Below are 22,485 nucleotides of genomic sequence, written 5' to 3' on the forward strand. Positions count from 1 at the left end.
AAGTCTGGTGGGAGTTGAAACGCAGCCTGAGAGAGAGACGGGGCGACGTCCGCACAGGAGCTCGGACCATCTGTGCTAGCTGCAGGTACGGTCAGCTGTAGAGCCCTGTAGAGGTAGGTACCTGCAGTGTACTGATGCTCTGACAGTTGGGATGCGGCAGAATTCAGTGTGCCCTCATTCACCGCCCTACGATGCCGAACGGCACTTTGGAGGCGCACGGGCCATATCATACATATGACATCGGAGGACTTCCAGCCTCTTCACCTACAATTCTACAAATCCAATTTCCCTCACTATCCTCCTCCCGTCCGTTCGGACCGCGACGGCCAATGTAAAGATTCTTATACCATGGTTAACCCAAGCGTCAAGCCACCTGCCCGCCAAAGTTACACGGCTGTCTGATGGTGGGAACTCTTCGTGCATCCGTGTGAAAGTCGTGAGGTGGCAGCGCCGCCGCCGTGCTCCGTAGCCTAAGCCCGTACGACATCAATGACCAGCCTCCAGCTGTTTGTCAGAGCCTCGTTGTCTCCCCTAAAAGACCCCTCTGAGATTATTCCGGTCTTAAAGCACACATCTTGCCCATGCTCTGCTGCCATCGGCCTTCTCATCAAGCGGTTCAAGTTAGAATAGTGGTCACCTATCACGACATCTCTTGCACAGGGTGCGCGCTTTCTACATGCCAGTAATGGGGGAGGAATCGTGGTCAATTCTTCTGCAAGGCGATAGAACTGGATTTGGTTCAACTTACCCAGTCACAAAGCGATCAAGACACAAACTGCAAGTCGGTTACAGCATCGACTGTGCCTGGGAGTCATTGGTTCAAAGCTCTATACTGTACCTCGCCAACGGTGTGAACTCTCATTGGGACCAGTGTCGACTTTGTTCGCTCTTGACGTCGAAGAGGGTACACTGTCCAACGTGCCATTGTCATCCACCTTGTTCTCTAGGCTGCTGGTCTAGCACCAACGAAGTGCTGCTCGACTTGATCATTAAGAATAGCATCGCCAGCCTGTCCAGTGGCCGCCTTACGTCGATGGATACCGACCGGCTTCCTACTTCCAAAGACCCCCCGGAAGGGAGAGGACCTTTTTGGCTCACGCTTCACGTGCAGGTCCGTCTGTGTCGCACCTGCTGTACCCAACTCGGTTAGAATGTACTTGCTCCCTTAAATCGAGCTGACCCGGGAAGGCGGGACGGTGCAAAAGCTCCTCTCTGGGTCTCAACTCGATCGCAATAGTCTCAGCGTCAACATTATATCTGGTATCTTCAAGTCGGTTTCCAGGCAATCTACGTAAACACCTATAACTGGCTTCCGACCGACCTCGACGTCTTCCTCCACTTGCACGTTAAGCAATGGCACCCAAAATTGGACAGAAGCAGAGGCTAGCCGCAACAATCGCCATATCCTCTGCCTTTTTTGTATCAGAACTTGCTGGTCTGTTCGCGTTTATTTACTTCTATCGCCACTTTGTCTCTTCGTTTTGATTTGTTCAAGTTTTCTTTTGTCAAAATGACAAGGGAACATATTGCTGACAACAACCTCACAGTTGCTTTCAAGACAGGAAGCTTGGCCCTTACGGCAGACGCATTTCACTATGTACTTCTCTAATGCGTACCCTGTGACCATCCTAACCCATGCTAATAGTTTGCCGGCCAGTTGAACGACCTGATTAGTTTTGCTGTCACCTTAACCGCCATTATTGTAAGTAGTCATTTTCATTCTTTCCCATGAGACTCCTCCTCTTGCAAATCTGTGTATCATCTAACCCGGTTCAGGCACTGACACTTTTCCTAGAAGACCGAAGGGACCGGCACACCTGTAGGGTTTTCCTTTGGATGGCAGCGCGCCCGCCTTCTGGGCGCCTTCTTCAATGGCGTCTTCTTACTTGCCCTCGGGACGAGCATCTTCCTCCAATCGATTGAACGTTTCATCACCGTTGAAAGAGTGGAGGACCCAAAATTGATGCTGATTATGGGATGTGTGGGATTCACACTCAACATTATCACAATCACATTTCTGCATGGTAGGTTGGTCGTGAATCTATGAGCCAGAAGACATAGATCTGACACTTCATTCGCAGAGCCACATGACCATATTAGTCACGGGCATTCTCTAGGGCATTCGCATGAACATGACAATGAAGTAGCTTTTAACTTCGGTACATGTTGTCGGGCGGATAGAGATACAGAGTCTGTAAGGTCAACTCAAGGTCCCCGATACATACTTGAGACGGACACTAATCAGTTGTGCTGAACAAAAGCCTTTCTACCATCACTTTCAGCATCGGCATTCCTCTCTTCCTGATATCCAGCAGCCTCGACGCCGCGATCTGGGCATGCTCGCCGCGCTCATTCACGCCATGGGCGATGCGATCAACAATCTCGGGGTCATCGTGGCCGCACTCCTGATCTGGCTACTCAAGTCCGAGGCTCGCTTTTATGCTGATCCCGGTGTTGGTGTGGGTATTGCTATCATGATCATACTGTCGTCTGTGCCCCTGATCAAGAACAGCGGCGAAATTCTTCTCGAAAGTGCTCCGAAGGGAGTAAGAACCGATGATATCAAGCACGACATTGAGAAGGTTTGTCAAATCCAAACGACGGTAAGAACAGCAACTGACTTTTCCTTCACGGATCAGGTTCCAGGAGTCGATTCGATCCACGAGCTGCACGTCTGGAGGCTCGATCAGAACAAGGCCATCGCCTCTGTCCACGTCGTTCTCACAGAAGATGGTATCGTGAATTTTATGGACAAAGCGAGGACCATCGGTGAGTGTCTTCACGCCTACGGGATCCATTCGGCCACTGTCCAACCGGAACTTTCGCCCGGATACGAAGAATACGAGCTTGTTCCGGCCAGTAAGGCATCCGCAACGCTAGCTACAGCCTTACCGGATGGAGGCGACGGTCTTGTGGACGAGAATGAGTCAATTACGACAACGCCTTGCGGCACTACAAGCGCAGCTTCGTCAATCACCACCACCAGTGTCTCGCTGGCAAAGGGAAGACAGGCCAGCACGGCGACAACTTGTCATCTGGTGTGCGGAAGAGGATCCTGTGCTGGGCTTGCGTGTTGTCAGCCCGTTGCCCTTGATGCGCAGTGAGCTAAGTGTCGTTAGAGTGTTACTTTCTGTAGCACTGTATCACACCATCCCGGTCGCTGGATTATGATCGAGTTTACAACACCACCCCTATGTTCTCGAAGTAAATATTCCTTCCCACCCCCTTTTCCTTAGCCCTTTTCTGCATCAATTTTGTATGTGGTCGTTATTGGGCAAGCACAGAGGCCTCAATGAATTGGATGCGAGCCTACTGTTCACTCCTTTGTTGCCTAGCCCATACCAAGAGATCTGGCTTCAAAATTTCTTCTGTTTCCAACTCATTGGTTGGAATGGCCTAGTTCTCATGTCTTACGGCGTAGCTAGAAATAAGTCATTTGTATTTCCCTCTTTGATTCACGAACATCATATAAACCCCTTTGCCCCGTCTACATAACTTTCTGACTCCGGCAGGCATTATGTTGAAGTGATGGCACCTTTATGAATTCAGAATGTAGCAGGTTCATGGATCTGTGTCCGCACAATGCAATGCTAGTGTGGTGTTACCACTTTCCCTTCCCTTCGTCTGCTTGGTAGTCGCGATGCCTGCCGGAGCACAGCATTTCTAGGCACACATTGGCTTTATAAGGTAAGCTGCCGCTATATATACATTTGTTTTCCTTCGCTTAGGCGGTGAGGACGGGAGGTTCATGACTTACCTATGAATCAAATTCAGGGATCCTTCCTTCATTTTAATCACGTCCAACTCGTACATCCAGTAAGATCTTAATTTTTGATGTACGACGGACGGTTTATAAGCCATCCGAAGCAAACACTGAGGTTCTGTTCATAGATTGTACAATGGTGGTGTGGTAAGTGTAGCTCGCCAGCCTGCCTCTTTCTGTTTGCGACGGCACACATGAGCAAGCAAGCAAGCAAGCAAGCAAGCAAGCAAGCAAGAAGCCACAATCTACCAGATAAACATATGGTAATTCTAGGTGGTGAACGTGGTTGTGAATGATACAATCTATTTTCCACTCGTTGGGATAGGGACTTGAGAAAGATTTGCAATTCATCCTACCTTGAAAATCTTCTTGGACGATTCACAACAATTGTCTTGAAAGTAACGCGCACCGACATACTGGTATTAAGCGTAAGCCCAGATAGAGCTCCCTTACCGTATAAATTCGCGAATTCGAGATTAGGGATAGGCAGGCGCAACAAAGGGTTGAAAGTGTAAAAGAGCTATCAATATATGCCCAATGTGCTGTGTGGGTGTATGCGGTTGACCAACACCTTCAATCCTCTGTTTCCTCCTCTCGGTTTCCCGAGTTTACATACGGTAGCCCTAGTCTATGTGCGAAGTGGGCATTTGCTGGGTCTCGCCTCTAATATGCTGTTGTCTGCACATGTGCTGCGTGTCGATCCGTATAATATGTATATCTCCTCACTTAACATACTGTATATATATGATGTTCTGCATAGACGTTTGAGTCTGCATCGTATGTACACCAGACCCTGTGTTGAAGAAAATAGTTGTTCGATTCAAACAACTCAACAGCGACAACGTCCTTAGGCATACGTACCAGCATGGGAATTTGAAGATGAAGATTGTGCTAATGTGTTGGGGTAGTAGAGGTAGTATAGATGAGAGACAGCTGACCAGTGACACGGAGTGATCAACAAAGGAAGAAGGGGGCGGCGAGGTGGGGAGTACAGTTCAAACCCCCGTTAATGCAACTTCTCAATGCCGGCAGCTCAGAATCTTTGCAAACAGTGAGGCTTTGCAAAAGGAGCTGTGCGCAAAGACGTAGGCTTTTTGGTCACTGGACCACCGCCGCGAGGTTTTTGAAAGTGGGTCCGATTGTGTAAGGGTGCCCTCCCTCCCGCTAGTGTCGGACCCTTATTAATACACTACAATTTCGGGCCGTCAATCGTACGTTGCCGACATATACACTCAAGTACACCAGAGGGACTGCGGGCAGTTGAATCCTTCGTAAAAGAGAGGTTTTTGGATAGGGCAGTCAGTCTTTGAATTAACATCAATGTGTTTCAACGAAAACGAGAAACGAACATCAAACGGCACACACCTGCAGGGGCGTACCCCAACTGTTGATGTACATACCTGACTTGGTATCTGATTTTCAGCGCCATCTTCGCCTCCTGATTTCGTTTCGCGGATGCCGAAGAGTGGTAGACATTATGTAAGTTGGAGTTTTCGGATGAGACCCTGATGGCCGGGCAAAAGCGGCACATTATAAGAAAACCCAAGAGGGCGGAGCGGAGGGTTTGAAGAAGAGGCTCTGCGGTTGCACCTGTACAGAGTACGCCTCTGCTGGGATGTGACTTGTCAACTGGGTGCACTGGCTCTACAAGAAACAGGGAATGCGCTGAGGACCAATCGATCATTTCTTGTTCCAAGGATGATGTTCTTTGCCACCCCCCAAAAAAACACGCTAACAACTTGCGTTCCAGCAGAAGTGTACCTCTCTGACTGTGATGTACATAGTTTCCCAATCACACTGTGAAAATCTCTTTCCTGCAAGTAAACTCGAGCAACATCAATGAGGGGTAGCTAATACAGTTCGTCCAGGCGGGGGAAATTAGAACTCCGTACACTACTGACGAGCCTTGACGATCACGTCAGCCTTGGTTTCCTCCTTGGGTGATATTCATACGCCTTCTTGTTATTCTATTGGTTGGTGTGCCATTGGTTGTGAATGTCGCAAGGGTCTGGGACCTGTGTACATCCATCGGCCTTGGAGCTCGCGAGGGGGGAATGGAGGGGCCCTTTTTTTTTTTTTTTTTTCTTCATTTTCTTTATTGATGTGGGCACGTGAGGGATACGTCGAGCTGCTGGAAGATGAGTTCTTCCCGTTGTGAAAGGTGAGAGAAATTTGACAAATCTAGATCTAACGTAGTATCGGGCGGGTAAGGCATGTCTTTGAATCGCTGCTCAGATGGGGTCTCCACTTGGACGTTCTTTTGAAAGCGAGGATGTACACATCACCCCTTGAAAGTTCGTTAGCGCGGGACTTTACTACACACTCTTCGCAACTTAACGAATATTCCACCTTTTTTGATGCAAGAAGTTGGTATCAACCAGATGCGTTTCGAATAGTTTATACACTTTCTCCATTTTTTGCTTTGAATGTGGTTGTCCCGTTTTTTTTCTGTGAAGTCTCGCAAACCGGTGTCATAAGAACCGCGCTAACAAACTTTTAAGCATTGATGTATAGACTGCGAGTCACATCGGATAATGGCAAGTTTCAAGCTGTAGTCGAAATTGAAGTGAGATCCCATGTTCTTTCTTCCTGATGCTCCCAGATCTTGGAAGGTACATATAACTAGTGAATTAAGGTCTCAGCAAGCATGCGGGATGCCATGGACCACGGTTTCGAAATGCCTACGTCGAAGAGTTCCCATCATGTGACGGCAGACGTGTCAGGACAAGCTGTAGTGTAGCAGCTGATGCGGAACAATCCCGGGGTCAAAGTATTGCGAGGAGTGGCCGATAGCGGTATGTAATATCACATTGCCAGACTTGATCGTCCAACAGTCCACCTGGGTTGCAGTCGTGTGCAGTCGTGAAATAAGGACGCGATCCCATAAACGCGACCTAGGGTAGAGAGAAGCTACCTACCTAGGTACGTAGTTCACCTCAGGACGCCCATTTCGACATTGGATCACGCCGGCTAGCTCCAGGTACCAGACAGGGCCCGAGTTCGGTCCTGGCGGATCTGAGACCGCAGTCCTCGGCGATCGAAGCCGCCTCAACGTCGTGTGCGAAACTGAAGCAAGCGGTTAGCTGCTTGGTTGACGTGGTCGGGATGAGAAACGCTTTGGATTTCAGGCATACGATGTACCATGTAAAGTTATTTGCCAGGCGCCGGTGTGGGCCAGTCTGTAGAAGTGGTTAGACATACAATTGAATTTCAATGTCGAGCTCTTCGGCATTTGGACGACGGGCAGCAAGGATAGAGACGGGACTGGGGAGGGGGTCATCGGCTGGAGCGGAGGTGGGCTTTGGTGGGGACGCAGAGTCCGGATGTCGTACAGAAACCTACATGCAGCTAACTTCCGGTACTCAAGAGTACTTTGCATAGACCATCCCTGCTGTGGGGATCTGAGGTATCGATCACGTAGTGCTGATATGTGCTACCAGTGTCCGCCGAGCGCAGCGATCACTCGAGTGCGCTGGACTTTCCCGTACTGGACTCGAGTGTTAGTGAGGTCACTTAATCTGTGTCTGGTAGGGTTGCGCAAGTCCTCTTCGCAATTCAACCCTACTTGCCCGAAAGCCCATTGTGTTTTGCCCTATTGCATCGAGGCTTTGAGGTAAGTTCCTTGCTGGAGCCCCGAGCTCAAGCCTTGAGGTTCAGTTCCGTTGCAGGCTGGTGCAGAGCGAGGTGTTGGGGACCCCTCGGCGTTGCGGTGCGCTGCAAAGTGCTGCCAATTACCCGGGCGAGCTGCCTGTGCGACCCCAGTGCGACTTCCCAGTGTGAGGTGACATTGCAGTGAGTGCGGTTCTTGACCTGGGCTAGGTCTTTGGGGCCCGCGTGGGCTTTTGAATTGAGCTGGAACCTGAAGGGGCGTGGGAGCCTCGACCGGATTTCACACGTCGTCACCGCCATTCCGAACTCCCGCAGGTTCCATTCGAGTGGGCAGTCCTCTGCGAGTCTCGACGGGAGTCTGGGTTTCACTTCTCAGTCTCGGCGGGGAGTCTTGGTCTCGACTACACATTACAACGGAACAACAACAACAAAAACAACCACAACAACAAACTGGCGAGGTACTTAAGCTCGCTGTCGTCGCAACGTGTCTGTAAGAAAACAGAGGAAACAGCAGCTGTGTCTTTCCACCGTCCTTGCTCCTTCAGGTGCCCCGCACGCGTGTCATTCGTCTTGTTCGAATCAAGAGGAACCTGGTCGTCGTGGATTACCGATTACCATACCCTAACATTGCCCTGTTACTTTCACAACTCGGTAAGTTTCCAATGACTTCCACTTCCCGTCCGTTTCTCGGCCCCCGTCCCTGTCCCGAATAGCCTCATCCACAATCTGCAGTGTGTATACAGTATCGTGTGTACCTAACTGCGTCCATAGCACACATACCACACTTCACTGCCGAGACTTAGTGGCCGCCGCTATATACGCTATATACCTGGCAGATCCTTGGCTCACTGGGCCCATTGTATCCCATCCACTCACTGCGTTTCCTCGGAGCGCCTCACCACTTTTTGCGACCGAGGAGCCGCGACGTCCGGATCCAGTCCTAGACCAGCCCAGATCACCCACGATCTCGTCTCGCGCCCCCGTTCTTCCACCGTTCCTCGTCGGTCGTGGGTGTCGGTCGTCAAGGCCACGCACCACCGTCTGGCTATCGACAAGGCATCGTCAGCAACTCGTGGATGCCGATTGCTTTCCTTTTCCATCTTTTCACGCGCACAACGCAGTATATCAATTGTCTGAGGCTTCTTAGCCCTGTTCATCAGTGGACAACCAGTCCGAGCCCGTCCGCACGAGGATTGTTGAAAAGCTTCAAGACATTTGTCTGTCTGGTATTTGATCTTTGCGCCGAATCCCACGGAGTCAAGTCATCTGCTTATGAGGACGACTCATCCCTTCTACTTGTTTTGTTGACATCCTTACTCTCATCACTCTTCCGTATGGCGACCGCACCGCTGAGAATGCAACCCCTTCGGCTGACCGCCCCAAGAGGATGCTGTTGAAGACGATCACTCCGTGACTTGTCTGCATCTTGACCATTCTCGCCTTGGACTGACTGTTTATACAAAGACGAACAAAACTGTCAGCTCCATCTTTTCTTCCGCAAAGAATGCTCGGGAAACTCTTTAACCTCGGTGCTGTGTCGGGCGCCGGAGATACCGCTTCCGCCCAAACAGCTTCCTACAAATCTATCACCTCCCTAGATTCGGTTCAAGAAGACATACACACTCGAAATCTTCTCTTTCCCGATCCGCAGGACTTGTTCGAACAGCGTCTTAACGACGTTTTTCCCCTATCAAGCGTCTCTTCTGTCACCGCGAGCCCCTCGACCAATGCCTACGACTACAATGGCAGCATTGAGCTCGATGTGCGCGACGTTCGCGTCATTGTTATGCAGGATGCTCTAGGCTCCCTCACCTCTTCCCTTCTCTACGACAGCCAGTCGCCGCCTACCGTCCAAAGCAACCCGTTGAAGGGCGGTCCTTCATCCCTCTACTCTGCCCAAGATAGCCGCCGCAACCCGACCTCCCCGCGGAAGCCCAGTATCAGCCATACACAACGTCCTATGGTCATCCAGTCCAGCAGCCCCAAGACGCGACAAGGTGCTTTTGAAAATAAAAGTTCCCTTGGTCGAACTCCGGGCCATGGTCACTTCGAATCCGACTCCCAACGCCACATGCGCGAGTATCGCGAGGAACTTGCCACTTTCTCCAGCTGCATCTTCGGCAATTCCGAACTCATGGCATACAAAGGAACATCGACAAAGGTTCACGTGGTACCGACAGAAGCCAAACAGACCGACTCCGGTTCAGCGTTTGCTGACAGGCAGAGCTCCATGGGGAGGGCAAGTATGAGGTCGAGTCGGCTTTCACAATCATTTTCCTCGGAGACCATGCCGTCTTATGCAGGAGCTCAGAGCGCTGCTTCAGCAAATCGTGTGCCAGATCGTAAGCGAGTCCTCGTCACGAGACTGTTTCCCGTGAGTCTACCTGTTGAGGAAGATATGATCAGTCCTCGTTCCTCCTTTACCGAACAAAGCACGGGTTACCCATTCCCACAGGCCGCCGAGGACGTCAGAAATAAAAAGAAAAAGGTGCAGCCCAAACAGAAGAGAACTCCCATGTATGCGGTTGCGTTGGTAATCAACCTTCCTCAGTCTTCCACTCATCACACGCCGACCACAACCTCGAGGCAAGGTTTTCGGGAATCCAGTTCTTACCAAGAACAGGATTCGTTTCCTTCTTCCCTTAATTCAATACGACCCTCAGGTTGGACTATGGTTGGCCAGGGAGGGTATGGATTTGAGTCTTTCGAGACGACTTTCGGCAGTGACACTGAAGACCAAATCGATGTTATCACACAACATTGGGACATAATTATGAGGACGCTGAATCAGCTGCAATCTGTCGTTGCCAAGGTCATATTATCGATGCTTCTACAGGCGGATTTTGCTTCCCCTGACCCTCTTCCGGCTTACATCCCCTCTCAGATCGCACAAAGCCAATCAAAAGCTGGACGGCGCAGCGGCGATCCACCTCCACCCAAACCACCCAAGACAAATGCAAAACACGTTACACTACCTCCAAACTGTCTTCTCGAGAATCGACATATCAGCCGGGAAACGGACTACGCCAAGGCCAGGATAATCGATGGTATTCGAGCGGCGCGAGTCGTCACTGGACAGAACCGATGGCCCATTTGGCGGGAGGAAGCTCGTTGGGTGGCCAGATGGGCTGGCGGCAAAGAGCAGGGCTTCTTTTTTAACTTACTTACAGGCTTTCTTGCGACACACACCGACTGGCTGCAAGCACTAAGCCCCCCATCCTATCGGCGTCGCTATTGTATACAGCAGAAAGGGCGCATGGACGTAGATGCGTCGGTTCCCAATCGGACTGTTATTGTGGCCCAAGACAAGAGCGTTGCGCGAAGATTACTCTTTTTATTGGCTGCATTTTTGCCGGCATCCCAACAGGTCCCCGGTGTCCGTCCACACCGGCCAAGTACCGCTGCTTCATTCGGGACTTTTTCGCAGTCTCCCCCATCGCTTGTTGTGCCTATCCTTAAGGAGGAGTCGCTAAGAAGGAGGATCAACCGCCGTACGGGTCCCGGGCGAGCATGTCACTCGCGAAATTTCAGCTTGCAGTCACAAGGCGCACGTGCTGCCGCAGTTCCGACTAACTTGGCGCACTTGAGTATGGAATCGAGGCACGAGAGGCGAGCTTCCGACGCTAGTTCGATACGGACGACCCATCTTCCCATCCGAGGCAACGATCTGACCATGCAGAAAAGTAGTGCTGCTACAACTGGAGCTATCACCCCTGAAATGAGCATCGCTCATTTTGCCATGGTCCATCGCGCCGACTCTTTTGCTAGTACTCGACCGGGCAGCAGTAACAGCCTTGCTGCCGACGACCTCAAGCGTATCTCACGGTCTGGGAGTGGAGGTTCGCAGAGCTTTATGACCAGCGAGCAACGACAGACTTCGAGGTGGGGGAGTGTGATCAGCGGCTTATGGAGCACGCGAAGAAGAGACTCCATCGTCTCAGCAAAGCCTCGCAGTGGCAGCATTGGGCAAAGTGAAGCTACAACCTCTCCGTTGAGGAAGGACCCGGATAGAGCCCCCATGTCACCCCAAACACCTGGAAGGAGCTCTATGCGGCAGCCTGGGGACGTCCCAACACGTGCTGCCCTGGATCAAAGGGGAAATCCAAAATCACCGGTTGCAGTGCCTGGAGAGAACCGAAGCTTCTCAGGCCAAACCACTCCCGGACAGAAGCCACAAAGGATTCCCGATCCTTCAGGTGCCTTTGAATCTCCGGTCAAGACGTCCATTAATGATGACGGAGTCATTGATGTCGATATCCCTTTCCCTGACTATCTTGCCTCTTTCGAAACTGCAGTGAGTTCACCATCGAGCAGTGGATACCTATCCAACGCTGGGTTTGGTATAGCATTCGATACATTTGAGCAGTCGTCGCGCGTATCTGTGGATGCGGATGGGCCATTGAATGCTGCTGGTTGGCTGCAAAGTTACCATCCAGATTTCGTACTCCAGGCGATACCGGCGCAAGAAGGCCTCAAGGAGCAGATCAAGGCCTCGATGGAAGCCGAGCCACCTACTACGTGGGTCCCCAATTCGTCTGAAAGTGCCACGGAGAAGTGGGTGGATGTCAGCACAGCCATCATCGCGGATAGTACTACGTTCACGATTACGCGAATACGATATCGTCGTCTCGTCAGGGCCAGTTTTGGTAGTGGCCCGAACACGCCTTCTACTATGACGCCGGTAGCTGCCTCCCCAGCACCCACACTTCCGTCGCCTTCACCTTTCGACCCATACATCAAGGATGAGTTTATCGAAGAAACATTACTCAGCTCAGATGATGCCTTGGTAGAAGCTGTAGAGAAGGTCATTGCCACCGCCGGCGACATCAGCAAAGGAAGCTCCAACTGTTCTTCGCGCTCAACCAGCAAGCTGCGAGAGAGGAGTGACAGCACGTCGTCCCAGCAGCACCCAGAGGACACCTACCATCGCCCTAGGGAGCTTGTTGTTCCCCAGGAGGTTCCTAGATCACAATGCAAGACCGTGATCTTGTCAGCTCTAGAAGAAATCATTCGTGAAGTCATAGAAGACTTGGACCCAAGCTTAGGACAAAGGACGGCTGGCGACAAGGAAGCTAGCTCGGGAATAGGTCGAAGGCGAGAGAAGGAGAACATGGAGGCCCAAAGAATCCCAGGAAGCGTACTGCGAGAGGCAGTCAGGAAATGGCGTGAGAGTATTGATATGGGGAGCGAGTGACTTGTGAAATTCTGTTGATACCCTTTTGTTTTTCATTTCTTTGTCATCTTTTGTTGCTGGTTTCCCCGTCATGCTGGCACCCACATACTTAACACGACTTCATTAAGCCACAACAGCATCTATTGTTACCATTTTCATCACACCACAATGGGATCCATTTGACACCCCTACCAAATAGCGACCACTATTGGTTGCCATACCCGCCTACGCGCGAATCTGTGCAAGTGGCATCTCCGAGCGCCGATCAATGCATTATTAGTGACGTTCACACATCATTCAATGTCCAAGCTAGCACTGTCATGGAAAGGGAGTTTGGGCAAGAAGGAAGTATGGGAAGGAAGCATAGGAGGAAGTGGGATAACGGCGTTGAGAGTTCAGGAAATCTTGTAGCATGTAGCCTGGGCAAGAGTTTGATTTGATGATACACCACGATGAATATATGTTCCTGTTTGTTTCAGCTGTCCGCCTCTCATACCGACAGTTGATTCCATCTCGTGCACTGCTTGAAGGCAGCTAGCTAGCTAGTCTAATTCATATATACCACACATCATATGTAACGTGCACTACTGCGGCATCACAACGAGAAACACCATGTGCACTCACCCAAACTGTACAGAAAGTACACAACCTACATGCGCCCTCTTCTCCCGAGACACTCGCCGACAATTCGCTACCGACGCAAGATGGTTTGTTCAACCAAGGCGTTTGGAGTTCAATGATCTTGGAAGGTTAAAGACAAAGGCACTTTCTCTGGTAGATGATGTTAAAAAGTCGCTTCTAGCTAGGTACCTACCTACCTACCTACTTGGGTAACTGTATTCGCAGCGCCATTTCTTCCAACCCGATCGTCACGTAAACTTGCGGTGTCAGTGTGCATTGAACTGGACGAGACTGGACTTCTCAACTCCAAGTCAACCGAATGAACCTTTCAAGGTCAACGAGCACTTTAAAATTACCAGAGAGCAGCTTCGGTTATGAGGGTAAGCGCGCATAAATACTTTTTCTCCTCCAGCCGATAGGAATCTCCCTTGGTGCCTCTAGGGATAAACGATAAGCATCTCCGTCTCCTCCAACTACCTACTAATTACTATTACTAGTATTGAAAGGGATATTGCTAACAGCAACGCCCAATCACTCGCTGGATAAAGTCCAAGTTAAGAACCTGAATAGGTACCTCTATTCATGACACGACTGTCTGTCTACCTGCCTGCCTGACAATAAGGATGAGGCTGAACTGAACCAAACCGAGTGTGTAGTAGCTTAATAACGTCAAGTATGCCTTGATAAGTATCTGAAGATCGACGATGACCCAACTGAACTTGACACTCAAGATGATGCCTGGACGGGTGGAGAGACGAAAGAAACTGACAAGGGCGAAGCAGAAGGAGAGGGGGGGGGGGGGAAGGTGGCCCGAACCCATCACTCCCTGTCGTCGGCTTTGTTTCCGGCCAATCAATAGAGGTACTTTAAATGTCCATTGATCTGGAGAGGCTCATTAGCCTGCAGTGTGTGAATCGGTTTAGGAAGTTCTGTTTTGTTCACTGTTGTGGCTGATGCCATCAAGTTTACGGCACTGCCGCCAACTTGAATACCTCTAAATACAAGTTCATTGATCTACAGTATCGATCCTGACAATTGGTGGGTCACTTGCTGGCTACTATCTCTACCGTCGGGTGCTCCTTCTCAACTTGGAGTCATGCAGTGAGTGAGTGTAGGTGTCCACTGCAGTTCGAGTGAGTTAAGTACCTCTAGTGGTAGTGCAGTGTTCTTTCCTTCAAGGCGGGCTCATCGCTTCTCTCGCTCTTCACGGCCCACTTTGCTTCTACGTAGGTAGGTACCTTACACTTAGACTGTGACCGCCAGCTCCTTCCTCTCCGAGTCTTTTCAAGTTCTCACACTCCGAGTGCATGGAGAATTCCTCTTCAGTCCTCTCCCTCTTTCTCCCACCGCTTACTGCACACTCACCAATCACATACACTACATGCCTACCAGTCCAGTAGAGTACCGCAGCTTTTATGGGGAGAAGACCTTACTCAACCCAGAGGCAGGTTTGGGTTTTTTGTTTTCTCAGAAACCGTGACCATTGTAGACCATGAAGGATGGAGCAACCGTTCTTGCCCTGCAACGGTTGTGCCTTTCTAACCGCTTAGCAATCGATCGCCCAACAACCGTGCCTACCTCTACTCAACTTGAAGTTCTCACAAGGTACGTACCCGGGCCATGCAGACTGTGACTGCCGGCTGCAAGGCAGTGTTCGTTCCCAAAATTCTTTCCTTCAAACCCTCCGCCTCGCTTTTCTCTCTTTTCGGCCGCTCTTGCTAGAACTGAACACCGCCGGCTCTAGGCTACTTGCTTCAAGTTACTTACTTGTACCCTCATCCCCAACAGTAGAGGTAAGTACCGAAGTAGGTATCTGTTAGTGACCCTCTTTCTTAAGTATGGTGAAATCATACGCTCTACTACCCCTTCTAACAGACTTCCTGGATCTGTACTTCTAGTCCCCGGGTGACTCTTCATTTGAGTCTACTGCCATCGTCCGGTACAGCGAGTAGAGGTAGTATCAAGCAGACCGAACCCACAAGCACTCGCTCCGTTCAAATCAAATTTTCCCACCGACTTTGATCCACTGCAGCTCTTCAGCTTCCGTCCATCACTCTCTCTCTCCATCGGTCTCCGTGCCTCCTTCAATTTTCTGGCTTTCCTCGTCACAGCAAGCTGAGGTACTGAAGTACCACAAACCGTACCTACCGTACACACCCGCCCGTTACAGTACCGTGACCTCAAATAGTCATGATACCGTAGATGCTGAGTACATCGCTACCGAATCGACATGCAGTGCCGCATGCCGTGAATCATAAAACGCTCACTTTGATTCAGTTCCAGACCCGTCGTACTCATCACCACTTTGTTTTCCAGATGAGTGTCCTGTTGTCATAGGTGGTATCTACACGTGGACATGACTGTCCAGAACACACCTAAGAACCAGGTCAATTCGAACCATCCGCCACGAACGTTATGCTCCCTAAATTCAAAAATAGTTGGATGGCCAATCCATTCTCATCACCTTTTTGCCTTGCAAACCAACTGCTCGTTTCGTCTCGTCAAATATCCAATGTCCAAAAATGTCATCTCATAACGTCGTAAAGTAAAGACATGATAACTACCACGGCATCCTACTCCCAATCTCTGTCGCGGACATCGCGACCCCGTCCTGTATAAGGAGCCCTGACGTGCCTAATCCGCTCTCCGGCATCCCTGCAACTATTCAGCATCACGCACTTGACTGTAAGACGCCCTCAATCAGCGGAGGGCCAGGCTCAACATACTTGTTCCATTCCTGCACTCGTTCCATACCTTTGCTGGGACCCCCTAGCCCAGCAAGGACCGACGGCGGGAGGTCATCTTTGACGTGTTCTTTCGTCGCCTGGCCGGACCGGCGTCTCCCGCTTGGAGTACGTGCCGGAATTCCGCCCTCGTAATACGCCGGGTACCGAGGTTGTTGTGGTGATTCGTGGTACGAGTGGTGTCTTGCAGGCGTTGCCATCCTGTCGCGGTCCGATGATCTAGTGCTCCTACTGGTTGTATAGAAGTCATCTTCTGTCAGGTGTCTCTTCATTCCAGGGGGTGGTGGTGGTGGCGGTGGAGCCGCGCTGACGGGAAACCGAGACGAAATCGGGGCAGTAGCAGCGTGGGAAGGGGGTGGTGCAGCCATCATAGGAGGAGCCGCCATGGTGGAGTAGCCGGGGCCTTGTCTCGTGTCTGCATCAAATCTGCTTGCAAGCTTCCGCTTTTCGAGCGACGGTGTCATCGTTCTACGCCTGCTGGCCGAGCGCATCGCGTCTCTCTCAAACGAAGGGGCGTGGCGCATGTCGGGAGAAGCATCTCGGTGCCGTGATGAAGTTCGCTGCCTCTCCAATGATCGGGGCCGGAACTGACCTCCAAGCTCGGGAGGTACATCTGCCCACCTATCAGATGGATAGGCATGCCTAGGAAGTGACGGAGCCCGGAGCCTCTCCTTTTCAAGTGATGCATGACGTGACATTCGAGGTCGCAACCTTTCCGGCGAAGGGGAGCGCCGTCTGTCAGAGTCATGTGGGATGATAGCGTCCGTCCAGGCGTTAGTTGTTGGTCTTTCAAACACCGAGTGGGCAGGCGGCGGCGCCGTATGTCGGTGAACTAGAGGCGGCGGCACAGCCATTTCAGGTCGACGGACATAGTTTACGGGTTTCAAAGGACGATCTCTGTCATCCCTTCCTCTGCGATAGTCGTCGTCCACTTCTCGCTCGTCATACTCTTCGAATTCCCCGGGAACATGGAACCTACGGCTGAGAGGATCATCGCTACGTTTTTCTCGCAGACGATCCATCACCGGTCTTTCTTCGTAGCTTTGGGGTCGACTGTGCACCGCAGCCACGGGCCGAGAATGCCCGCCATTTGAACGGTACGTTCGCGGAGACTGTGCGTCAGACTCCAGCTGCATTGCATAGGTAAACGGATTCGATCGAGGGTCAGCTGTAAACAGTGTATCAAGCGGTTCGTTTCCTTCGATATTGAAGAAAGGGCAGTCACACTTTTTCCACCGCAAGCCACAGACCGTGCAGCAACGTGTATTGCATTGGCTATTTGTGAAGATTAGCAATTCAGCTGTCCAATAAGAGTAGAAGGCCGCTGTCTTACCAAGTGGTATAGTTGCGACCGGGTTCTCCAGGCAAAAGCTTTTTTCTACATCGACTGCAATGAGGCATGGCATCTGGTGGGCATTGAAGTGATTTATGCCACCGCCCACTGCAGCCAACACAGACCTCTGTACGGCAGTAGCGACATTCACCAAACTCCCTCCCATCTCGATCGAGGTGTATATCCTGGTCTTCGATAGGTGTACCGCACTTCGGGTCCGGACAGACCAAGCTACGAGGACGCCCACTCGCAAAGATTGAGGAATGAACAAACTTTCTGTCCCAGTCCTTCTTGAAGATGGGATCAAACAGATTGTCCACGAGCTGAGGCGAGATATAACGCTTGCAGCACATTGGAGGTTTCCTCACATGATCATCCATGAATGACAAGAAGCCTTGTTCGAGGCACAGACTGCACCAACGATGATCGCAGTCCGGCAGCTTGTGAGCTACTTCTCCTGATTGACCACCGCATTGTTTGCAGGAACCACTGTGCAGCAAGTTAGATACTCTACTTATTGGAAAGAAATGGGGGGGAAAAAAAGGAAAAAAAAAGACAAAAGGTCTAAAACTGAAACTCTGAGACTAACGCTTTGCCAAAGCTCTCTCGAGCGTATGATTTCGACGAACCTCTCGGAACGTCATGATACGTGTTAGCGCGTCTGAGTCCCGGGTTGGGATATGCTTCACTGGGGTAATATTGATTCCTCGAAGATGAAGGGTCGGGGAAAAACTCGTCAGACTCATAGTCTTGCCTTGAAGGCCTAGCAAGCTTAGTTAATGGCACTCTTGATAGGCAGCTACTCTCAGTAGGAAATAAATCTCACCTCTGAAGCCTAGGGTGGGACCGTAGCTCATCCGAAAAGTCCTGTACATAGACATCTTCCGCATCGGATTCTTCATCATCCAAAGCTTGGTGATCAAGGGCTCCTGAGGTTCTGATAAGCGCCCGCCTCATGGAAGGAGCCCGCGAAGGAGCCCGCGAAGCACCTCGTGATGGAGAAGATGGCCTGGACCGAGATTGAGCCCGAGATGGCGAGCCATGCCTTGAGGGTGAACGGCGGCGAGAAGGTGAAGCAGGTCTAGACTGATCACGAGGTCTGGATTGTGCGCGAGATCTCGATGGCGCACGAACGCGGGACGGTGAACGAGGGCGGCTTGCGGGCGCATACCCGTAGGGCCTTGATTCCCCTACCTCCGGCGTAGGTAGCTTGCGGCTCGGACGCTCGTGAACTGAGGGCGGAGCAGGCGGCGCATGAGGGATGTTATGGCGAACAAGCTTTTCGTCACCAGAGTGATCGGTGAGCTGAGTTTCTCTATCAGATGACGACCTTGGAGACCATCTCGAGTCTGGCATAGAACGCTGTCGATTTGTTGATGGACTTCTATTACGCGGTGCGTCGTAGCGGCTTCTGGACCGTGAGCGGGAATCATAGGCACGGCTCGCCGGCCGCGATCTGTTGTCCATGATAGATCGGGGTACAAAGATCTCTTCTGCGTCTTCGTCGTAGAGAACGGATGGCCGACGGAGTCTTGCTTCTGGAGGAAGAGTGTCGTCGTCACGAAGGTGCATGCCAGCACTGGGAGATACTCGGGGCCGGATAGGGCGACCTATGTCAATGAAAGATGACGAAGAGCGCGCAGTGGACGATAATTCCTCAACACTTGGGGCCCTTGTACGGCGAGGATAAGGTCTTGTATGCTCAGAGAAGTCGTCTGAGTCCTGGTGTCTCTCATGAGGCGACGGGGCAGAGGATAGATCGTCTTCGGGTGGCCAATCAACATCAGGAAAGGGCGAAGAGTCTTCTTCTTCTTCTGGCGTTTCTGGGTCCCTCGTGCGTCTCTCGCGCCTTGGGGTGCCCAGTGGCATGGACATGGGCATGTGCTTGGGCATAGACATGCTGGGGCGGGCATGAACGTGATGGAAAGACTCCATCCGCTCCCTTCGGTCCATTCGTCCCTGCATCAGCCTCAGCAAGGCAGCATTCGCCGATATGGACTAGAGACTGTGTGAGAGATGAGGCCTGAGAGGGAGGTCTGGCAGTAGCGGCAATTCGACGGAAGGCTAGACGACGGCCAGATGGTTGAGCTTGGTTGGGTAGCAAGGAGAATGGATGTCGAGGGCGTGTATGGGTTTTCGGCTCGACCAAGTACGATTGGGCTCGTCTAAGTCGTGTCCAATGCAGGCTCGTTGCAGGATGGGTGCAGTCGGATGCACGTCTAGTCCGAATCGAGTGAGCACTTGTGCAGCTTCGTGGTGGGCCATACAGGCCGGATGGAATTGAGGCCTGATGTTGACCTAACGAGAATTGCCCCTCGCGCTGGAGGATCGAAAACCACCCCAGCGCTTGTGGTCAGCCCAGATATCGTTCCGAGTACGCAGCATGTATTACACATGGGCATGACAGGGGGGGGAGGGAGGGGGGCACACTGGCAACGGGAACCAGCAGAGCGAGAAACAGGGGGATGATGATCCGACTTGAGGTGACCGACAGGACCAGGGGACGAAGGCAACAAGGACCGCGTTTTTCTGGGCACCGGAAGACCTCTCAATCTCTTACACCCGACCAAGGGTTTTCTCGCGCGAATGATGGAGGAATGGGATTGGGTGACAAGTGGAAGGTTGGCAGCAGAGTAAGACGACGACAAAGGATTCCGGGAGCATGTACATACGTATTCAGCGAGGACGATGTGGGAAGCACAAGTTCTGCGTAAAGGCTCTGAAACTTCCAGTATCCTGTTCTGTTCCAAGTCTGGCGTCAAAGACGATGTTGCTGCCGTGATGAGTATGTAATGACTGGCAGCCTAGACAGTAGCGTCGCGGCAGAAGAAGGAATAAAGTGGATAGGTGGTCTTTAAAAAGATATCCGATACTCCGATTGACTGTTCACGCCACTCAGAGACAGAGACACACATGAGCGAGAGGGGGGAGGGGTGCCTAGGAGCGCGAACTGCAGTGGAAGGGGGATAAAAGACGACCTGTCTGGCGCCGGGAAGCGACGATGCCATGCGACGCGATGCAAGTGAGAAAATGCGCGGCCCCGGCGGCCTGGAGGTTCTCTCCCTGCCAATCTTGTTTGATGTCTTCTGTCGTTGTTTCCTATCACTTCTCTTCTGTTGCAACGTCGTCTTGTGTTTGAAGGGGAGCGACCTACCTACTCGATCAATTCGACCACCCTACTTGCTGCAACTAGAGCCATTCCATACAAGTTGAATGTCGAGAAAACAAGAATCCCGAAACGAACATCCGCCCCCCACAGAGTCAAAATGGGCCACTAGAAGAAAAGAAACGAGGTCCAAACCAAATCGTCTCACCATGATCACCGTTTCGTCGGCGCACCATATCCCCTCCTCGCCGATACTACCCCTTGCAACCCCTCGCTCGCAGCCCAGCAGCTGACAACCAATGCACGCCCAATGCCTGATTCAGTCCAGAAGAAGGTAGGATCTGGTTATCATAGCGTCCCAACAACTGATACATATGTACGTGTGTTCTCACAAGTCAGAATATTCACTTGGGTATAGAGAGTAAAATCTCTGATACCTAGTGGACTGCAATGATTCAACTGTTCTCAGTCTCGAGATCAACCAAGTTCTGGTCCGACGTGGTGGTGAGACGGTGGCCCAGTCAGACCGTGACGGCCACCTCATACCGTACGTGTAGAGCCCGTCAAGTACTGCCGTGTGTGTGTCGCCGTACGTGCGCCGTCACAAACCACAGGGAAGTCCCCCGCATTGGCAAAGACAACATGCGCTGCAGCGTTCCACAGCCGAACCACCAAAGCTCAGACCCTCCGTGACGGCTGCGGGACAAACGAGTCACCCCACCGATCTCCATCCCGTCCCCGCACTCCCTCTCCATCCTCATTGATGTGACCTCGACTCCCGCTCCGCAACTGGGAGCGGAATGCTGCGGAGCTCCTCGGTTCCGGCACCGGCGGGGGCTCCCGTCGGCCAGTTCCAGTGGAGCTCCCCTTCTTCACTCGACAACCTCAACATCGGAGACATTGGACGAGCACATGGCCGGACCACAAGACGCCGTGATCGCCGAGTTCATAGGGAGTCGCAGTGGCCTCCCTGGCTGACCGGCGTCGAGACTGTAAACCCGCAACCGCGTCTACATAATAAACGTGGGTTCAAGGTGAAGACCGGGACGACGTGTTACCAAATCCACAAATCACCCATGACGCGACGAGTTTTGGAAAGCCCGACATACGTACCTGCATAAGCGTTGGCTGTCACCTCATGTTTCCCGTCCTTTTCATCGCTTCCCACCCCCACCCCCTTACACGCGGCACTCGGGTCTCGAAGCGGCATATTGTCGCGAAAGACCGCTTCAGTTTCTTTAGATGGCTATATATGATTGGGAAGTTGACCTCGGTCTCATCAACTTCGACCAATGCCAACGATAGACAAATCCCATAAATCATAGCAAAGCCCAAAAAGGGGAAAGAAGAAGAGGAAGAAAAGAAAACAAAAAGAGGTTCAAACTGCGGCGGCGCAAAAGATGCAAGTCTACATGTCACCGCACGTTTTACGGCATTTTCCAAGACATACATACGCATACAAGCGCCGTGCAACCACCTACATATCTTCTTGACTGCCATCGACATCGTCATCCCTTTTCCCTCCCGACCACCTATATTTCCTCATGATGCGAAACGTACTGCAAAGCACCCACTAGTATATCCTTTCATACTATCGTGGTAGTAAGTAGGGGAAAAGAGGTCTGGAAGGAGAGACGGTAGGGTGCCTTTGCTCAAAATTCAGTTTGATGCTGTCTTCCGGCTGAGAAATATCTTTTATCTTTTCTTCGAAGGACATGACACGGGAACCCGATTACTGTAGAAGGTAGAGGGTAGCGGTCTGATGGACGCTCGTCAAATGACAGGGCGAGAACCACTTCTCACAAGCGTACACTTTGGTGTCCGAAATCCTGGGTTCTGAACTCCGAGCAGAACCGATCGTCACCAAATGGCTGTCAATGAGATGCAATAGTGAGTGGCAGGCGCACTTTGGGGTAGATTGAGGCCTGCGGCTGAACATGTTACAGCTGATGTTTGGAGCAAATGGAACAGAGGTAGTCGTAAACCCATTCAACACCTCCATGTGTCCAGCAAGGACACTCCCATTTTAGATATAGGCAACAGATAGTGTATGTAAGTGAGTATACCCCTCGCTCCGCCCGCAGCTTTAGCCTACCCGCTTTACTCTTGTCTTTCTCTTTTTCAAACCAAAATCCA

General features: G+C 51.5%; 4 protein-coding genes across 5 annotated transcripts; 2 read left to right on the forward strand and 2 right to left on the reverse strand.

Moving 5' to 3' along the window:
- Positions 1-1,600: 1,600 nt before the first annotated feature.
- Positions 1,601-3,722, forward strand: NCU07709 (cation efflux system protein czcD). Its single transcript, XM_957202.3, has 5 exons — positions 1,601-1,702; positions 1,796-2,024; positions 2,082-2,199; positions 2,246-2,582; positions 2,640-3,722. Exons 2-5 carry the CDS (start codon positions 1,964-1,966, stop codon positions 3,102-3,104), a joined length of 981 nt encoding a protein of 326 aa, XP_962295.3. The 5' UTR covers positions 1,601-1,702; positions 1,796-1,963; the 3' UTR covers positions 3,105-3,722.
- A 4,032-nt stretch (positions 3,723-7,754) lies between these two features.
- Positions 7,755-13,099, forward strand: NCU07707 (hypothetical protein). The gene is made up of 2 exons (XM_957200.2): positions 7,755-8,023; positions 8,144-13,099. Exon 2 carries the CDS (start codon positions 8,877-8,879, stop codon positions 12,564-12,566), a length of 3,690 nt encoding a protein of 1,229 aa, XP_962293.1. The 5' UTR covers positions 7,755-8,023; positions 8,144-8,876; the 3' UTR covers positions 12,567-13,099.
- A 2,308-nt stretch (positions 13,100-15,407) lies between these two features.
- On the reverse strand, positions 15,408-17,928 carry NCU16775. Of its 2 annotated transcripts, XM_011396080.1 has the most exons (4): positions 17,833-17,928; positions 17,244-17,732; positions 15,893-17,185; positions 15,460-15,821 (listed from the first exon to the last, which is right to left on the reverse strand). In XM_011396080.1, exons 2-4 carry the CDS (start codon positions 17,621-17,623, stop codon positions 15,740-15,742), a joined length of 1,755 nt encoding a protein of 584 aa, XP_011394382.1. In that variant the 5' UTR covers positions 17,624-17,732; positions 17,833-17,928; the 3' UTR covers positions 15,460-15,739. The 2 variants fall into 2 exon arrangements, with proteins under 2 accessions (XP_011394383.1, XP_011394382.1); XM_011396081.1 differs by having other exon boundaries at positions 15,408-17,185.
- Positions 17,929-18,162: 234 nt separating this feature from the next.
- Positions 18,163-19,418, reverse strand: NCU16776 (hypothetical protein; the record flags this gene model as incomplete). The annotated part of the gene is made up of 2 exons (XM_011396082.1): positions 18,438-19,418; positions 18,163-18,324 (listed from the first exon to the last, which is right to left on the reverse strand). The coding sequence occupies exons 1-2, from the start codon at positions 19,206-19,208 to the stop codon at positions 18,163-18,165; spliced, it is 933 nt and encodes a 310-aa protein (XP_011394384.1). The 5' UTR covers positions 19,209-19,418.
- Positions 19,419-22,485: the final 3,067 nt, after the last annotated feature.

The sequence above is a fragment of the Neurospora crassa genome, linkage group IV (assembly GCF_000182925.2).
Source record: "Neurospora crassa OR74A linkage group IV, whole genome shotgun sequence".
Classification (NCBI taxonomy): domain Eukaryota; kingdom Fungi; phylum Ascomycota; class Sordariomycetes; order Sordariales; family Sordariaceae; genus Neurospora; species Neurospora crassa.

Bases quoted from the DNA above. Each gene is read 5' to 3' on its own strand.
- NCU07707 (XM_957200.2), top strand. From the start codon at position 8,877: ATGCTCGGGAAACTCTTTAACCTCGGTGCTGTGTCGGGCGCCGGAGAT.
- NCU16775 (XM_011396080.1), bottom strand. From the start codon at position 17,623: ATGGATGATCATGTGAGGAAACCTCCAATGTGCTGCAAGCGTTATATC. The intron at 17,186-17,243 runs GTAAGACAGCGG...CTTCACAAATAG, and splicing joins GGTCGCAACTATACCACTTG to CCAATGCAATACACGTTGCT. The intron at 15,822-15,892 runs GTATGTTGAGCC...GAATAGTTGCAG, and splicing joins CGAGTGCAGGAATGGAACAA to GGATGCCGGAGAGCGGATTA.
- NCU07709 (XM_957202.3), top strand. From the start codon at position 1,964: ATGCTGATTATGGGATGTGTGGGATTCACACTCAACATTATCACAATC. The intron at 2,025-2,081 runs GTAGGTTGGTCG...CTTCATTCGCAG, and splicing joins CACAATCACATTTCTGCATG to AGCCACATGACCATATTAGT. The intron at 2,583-2,639 runs GTTTGTCAAATC...TTCACGGATCAG, and splicing joins TCAAGCACGACATTGAGAAG to GTTCCAGGAGTCGATTCGAT.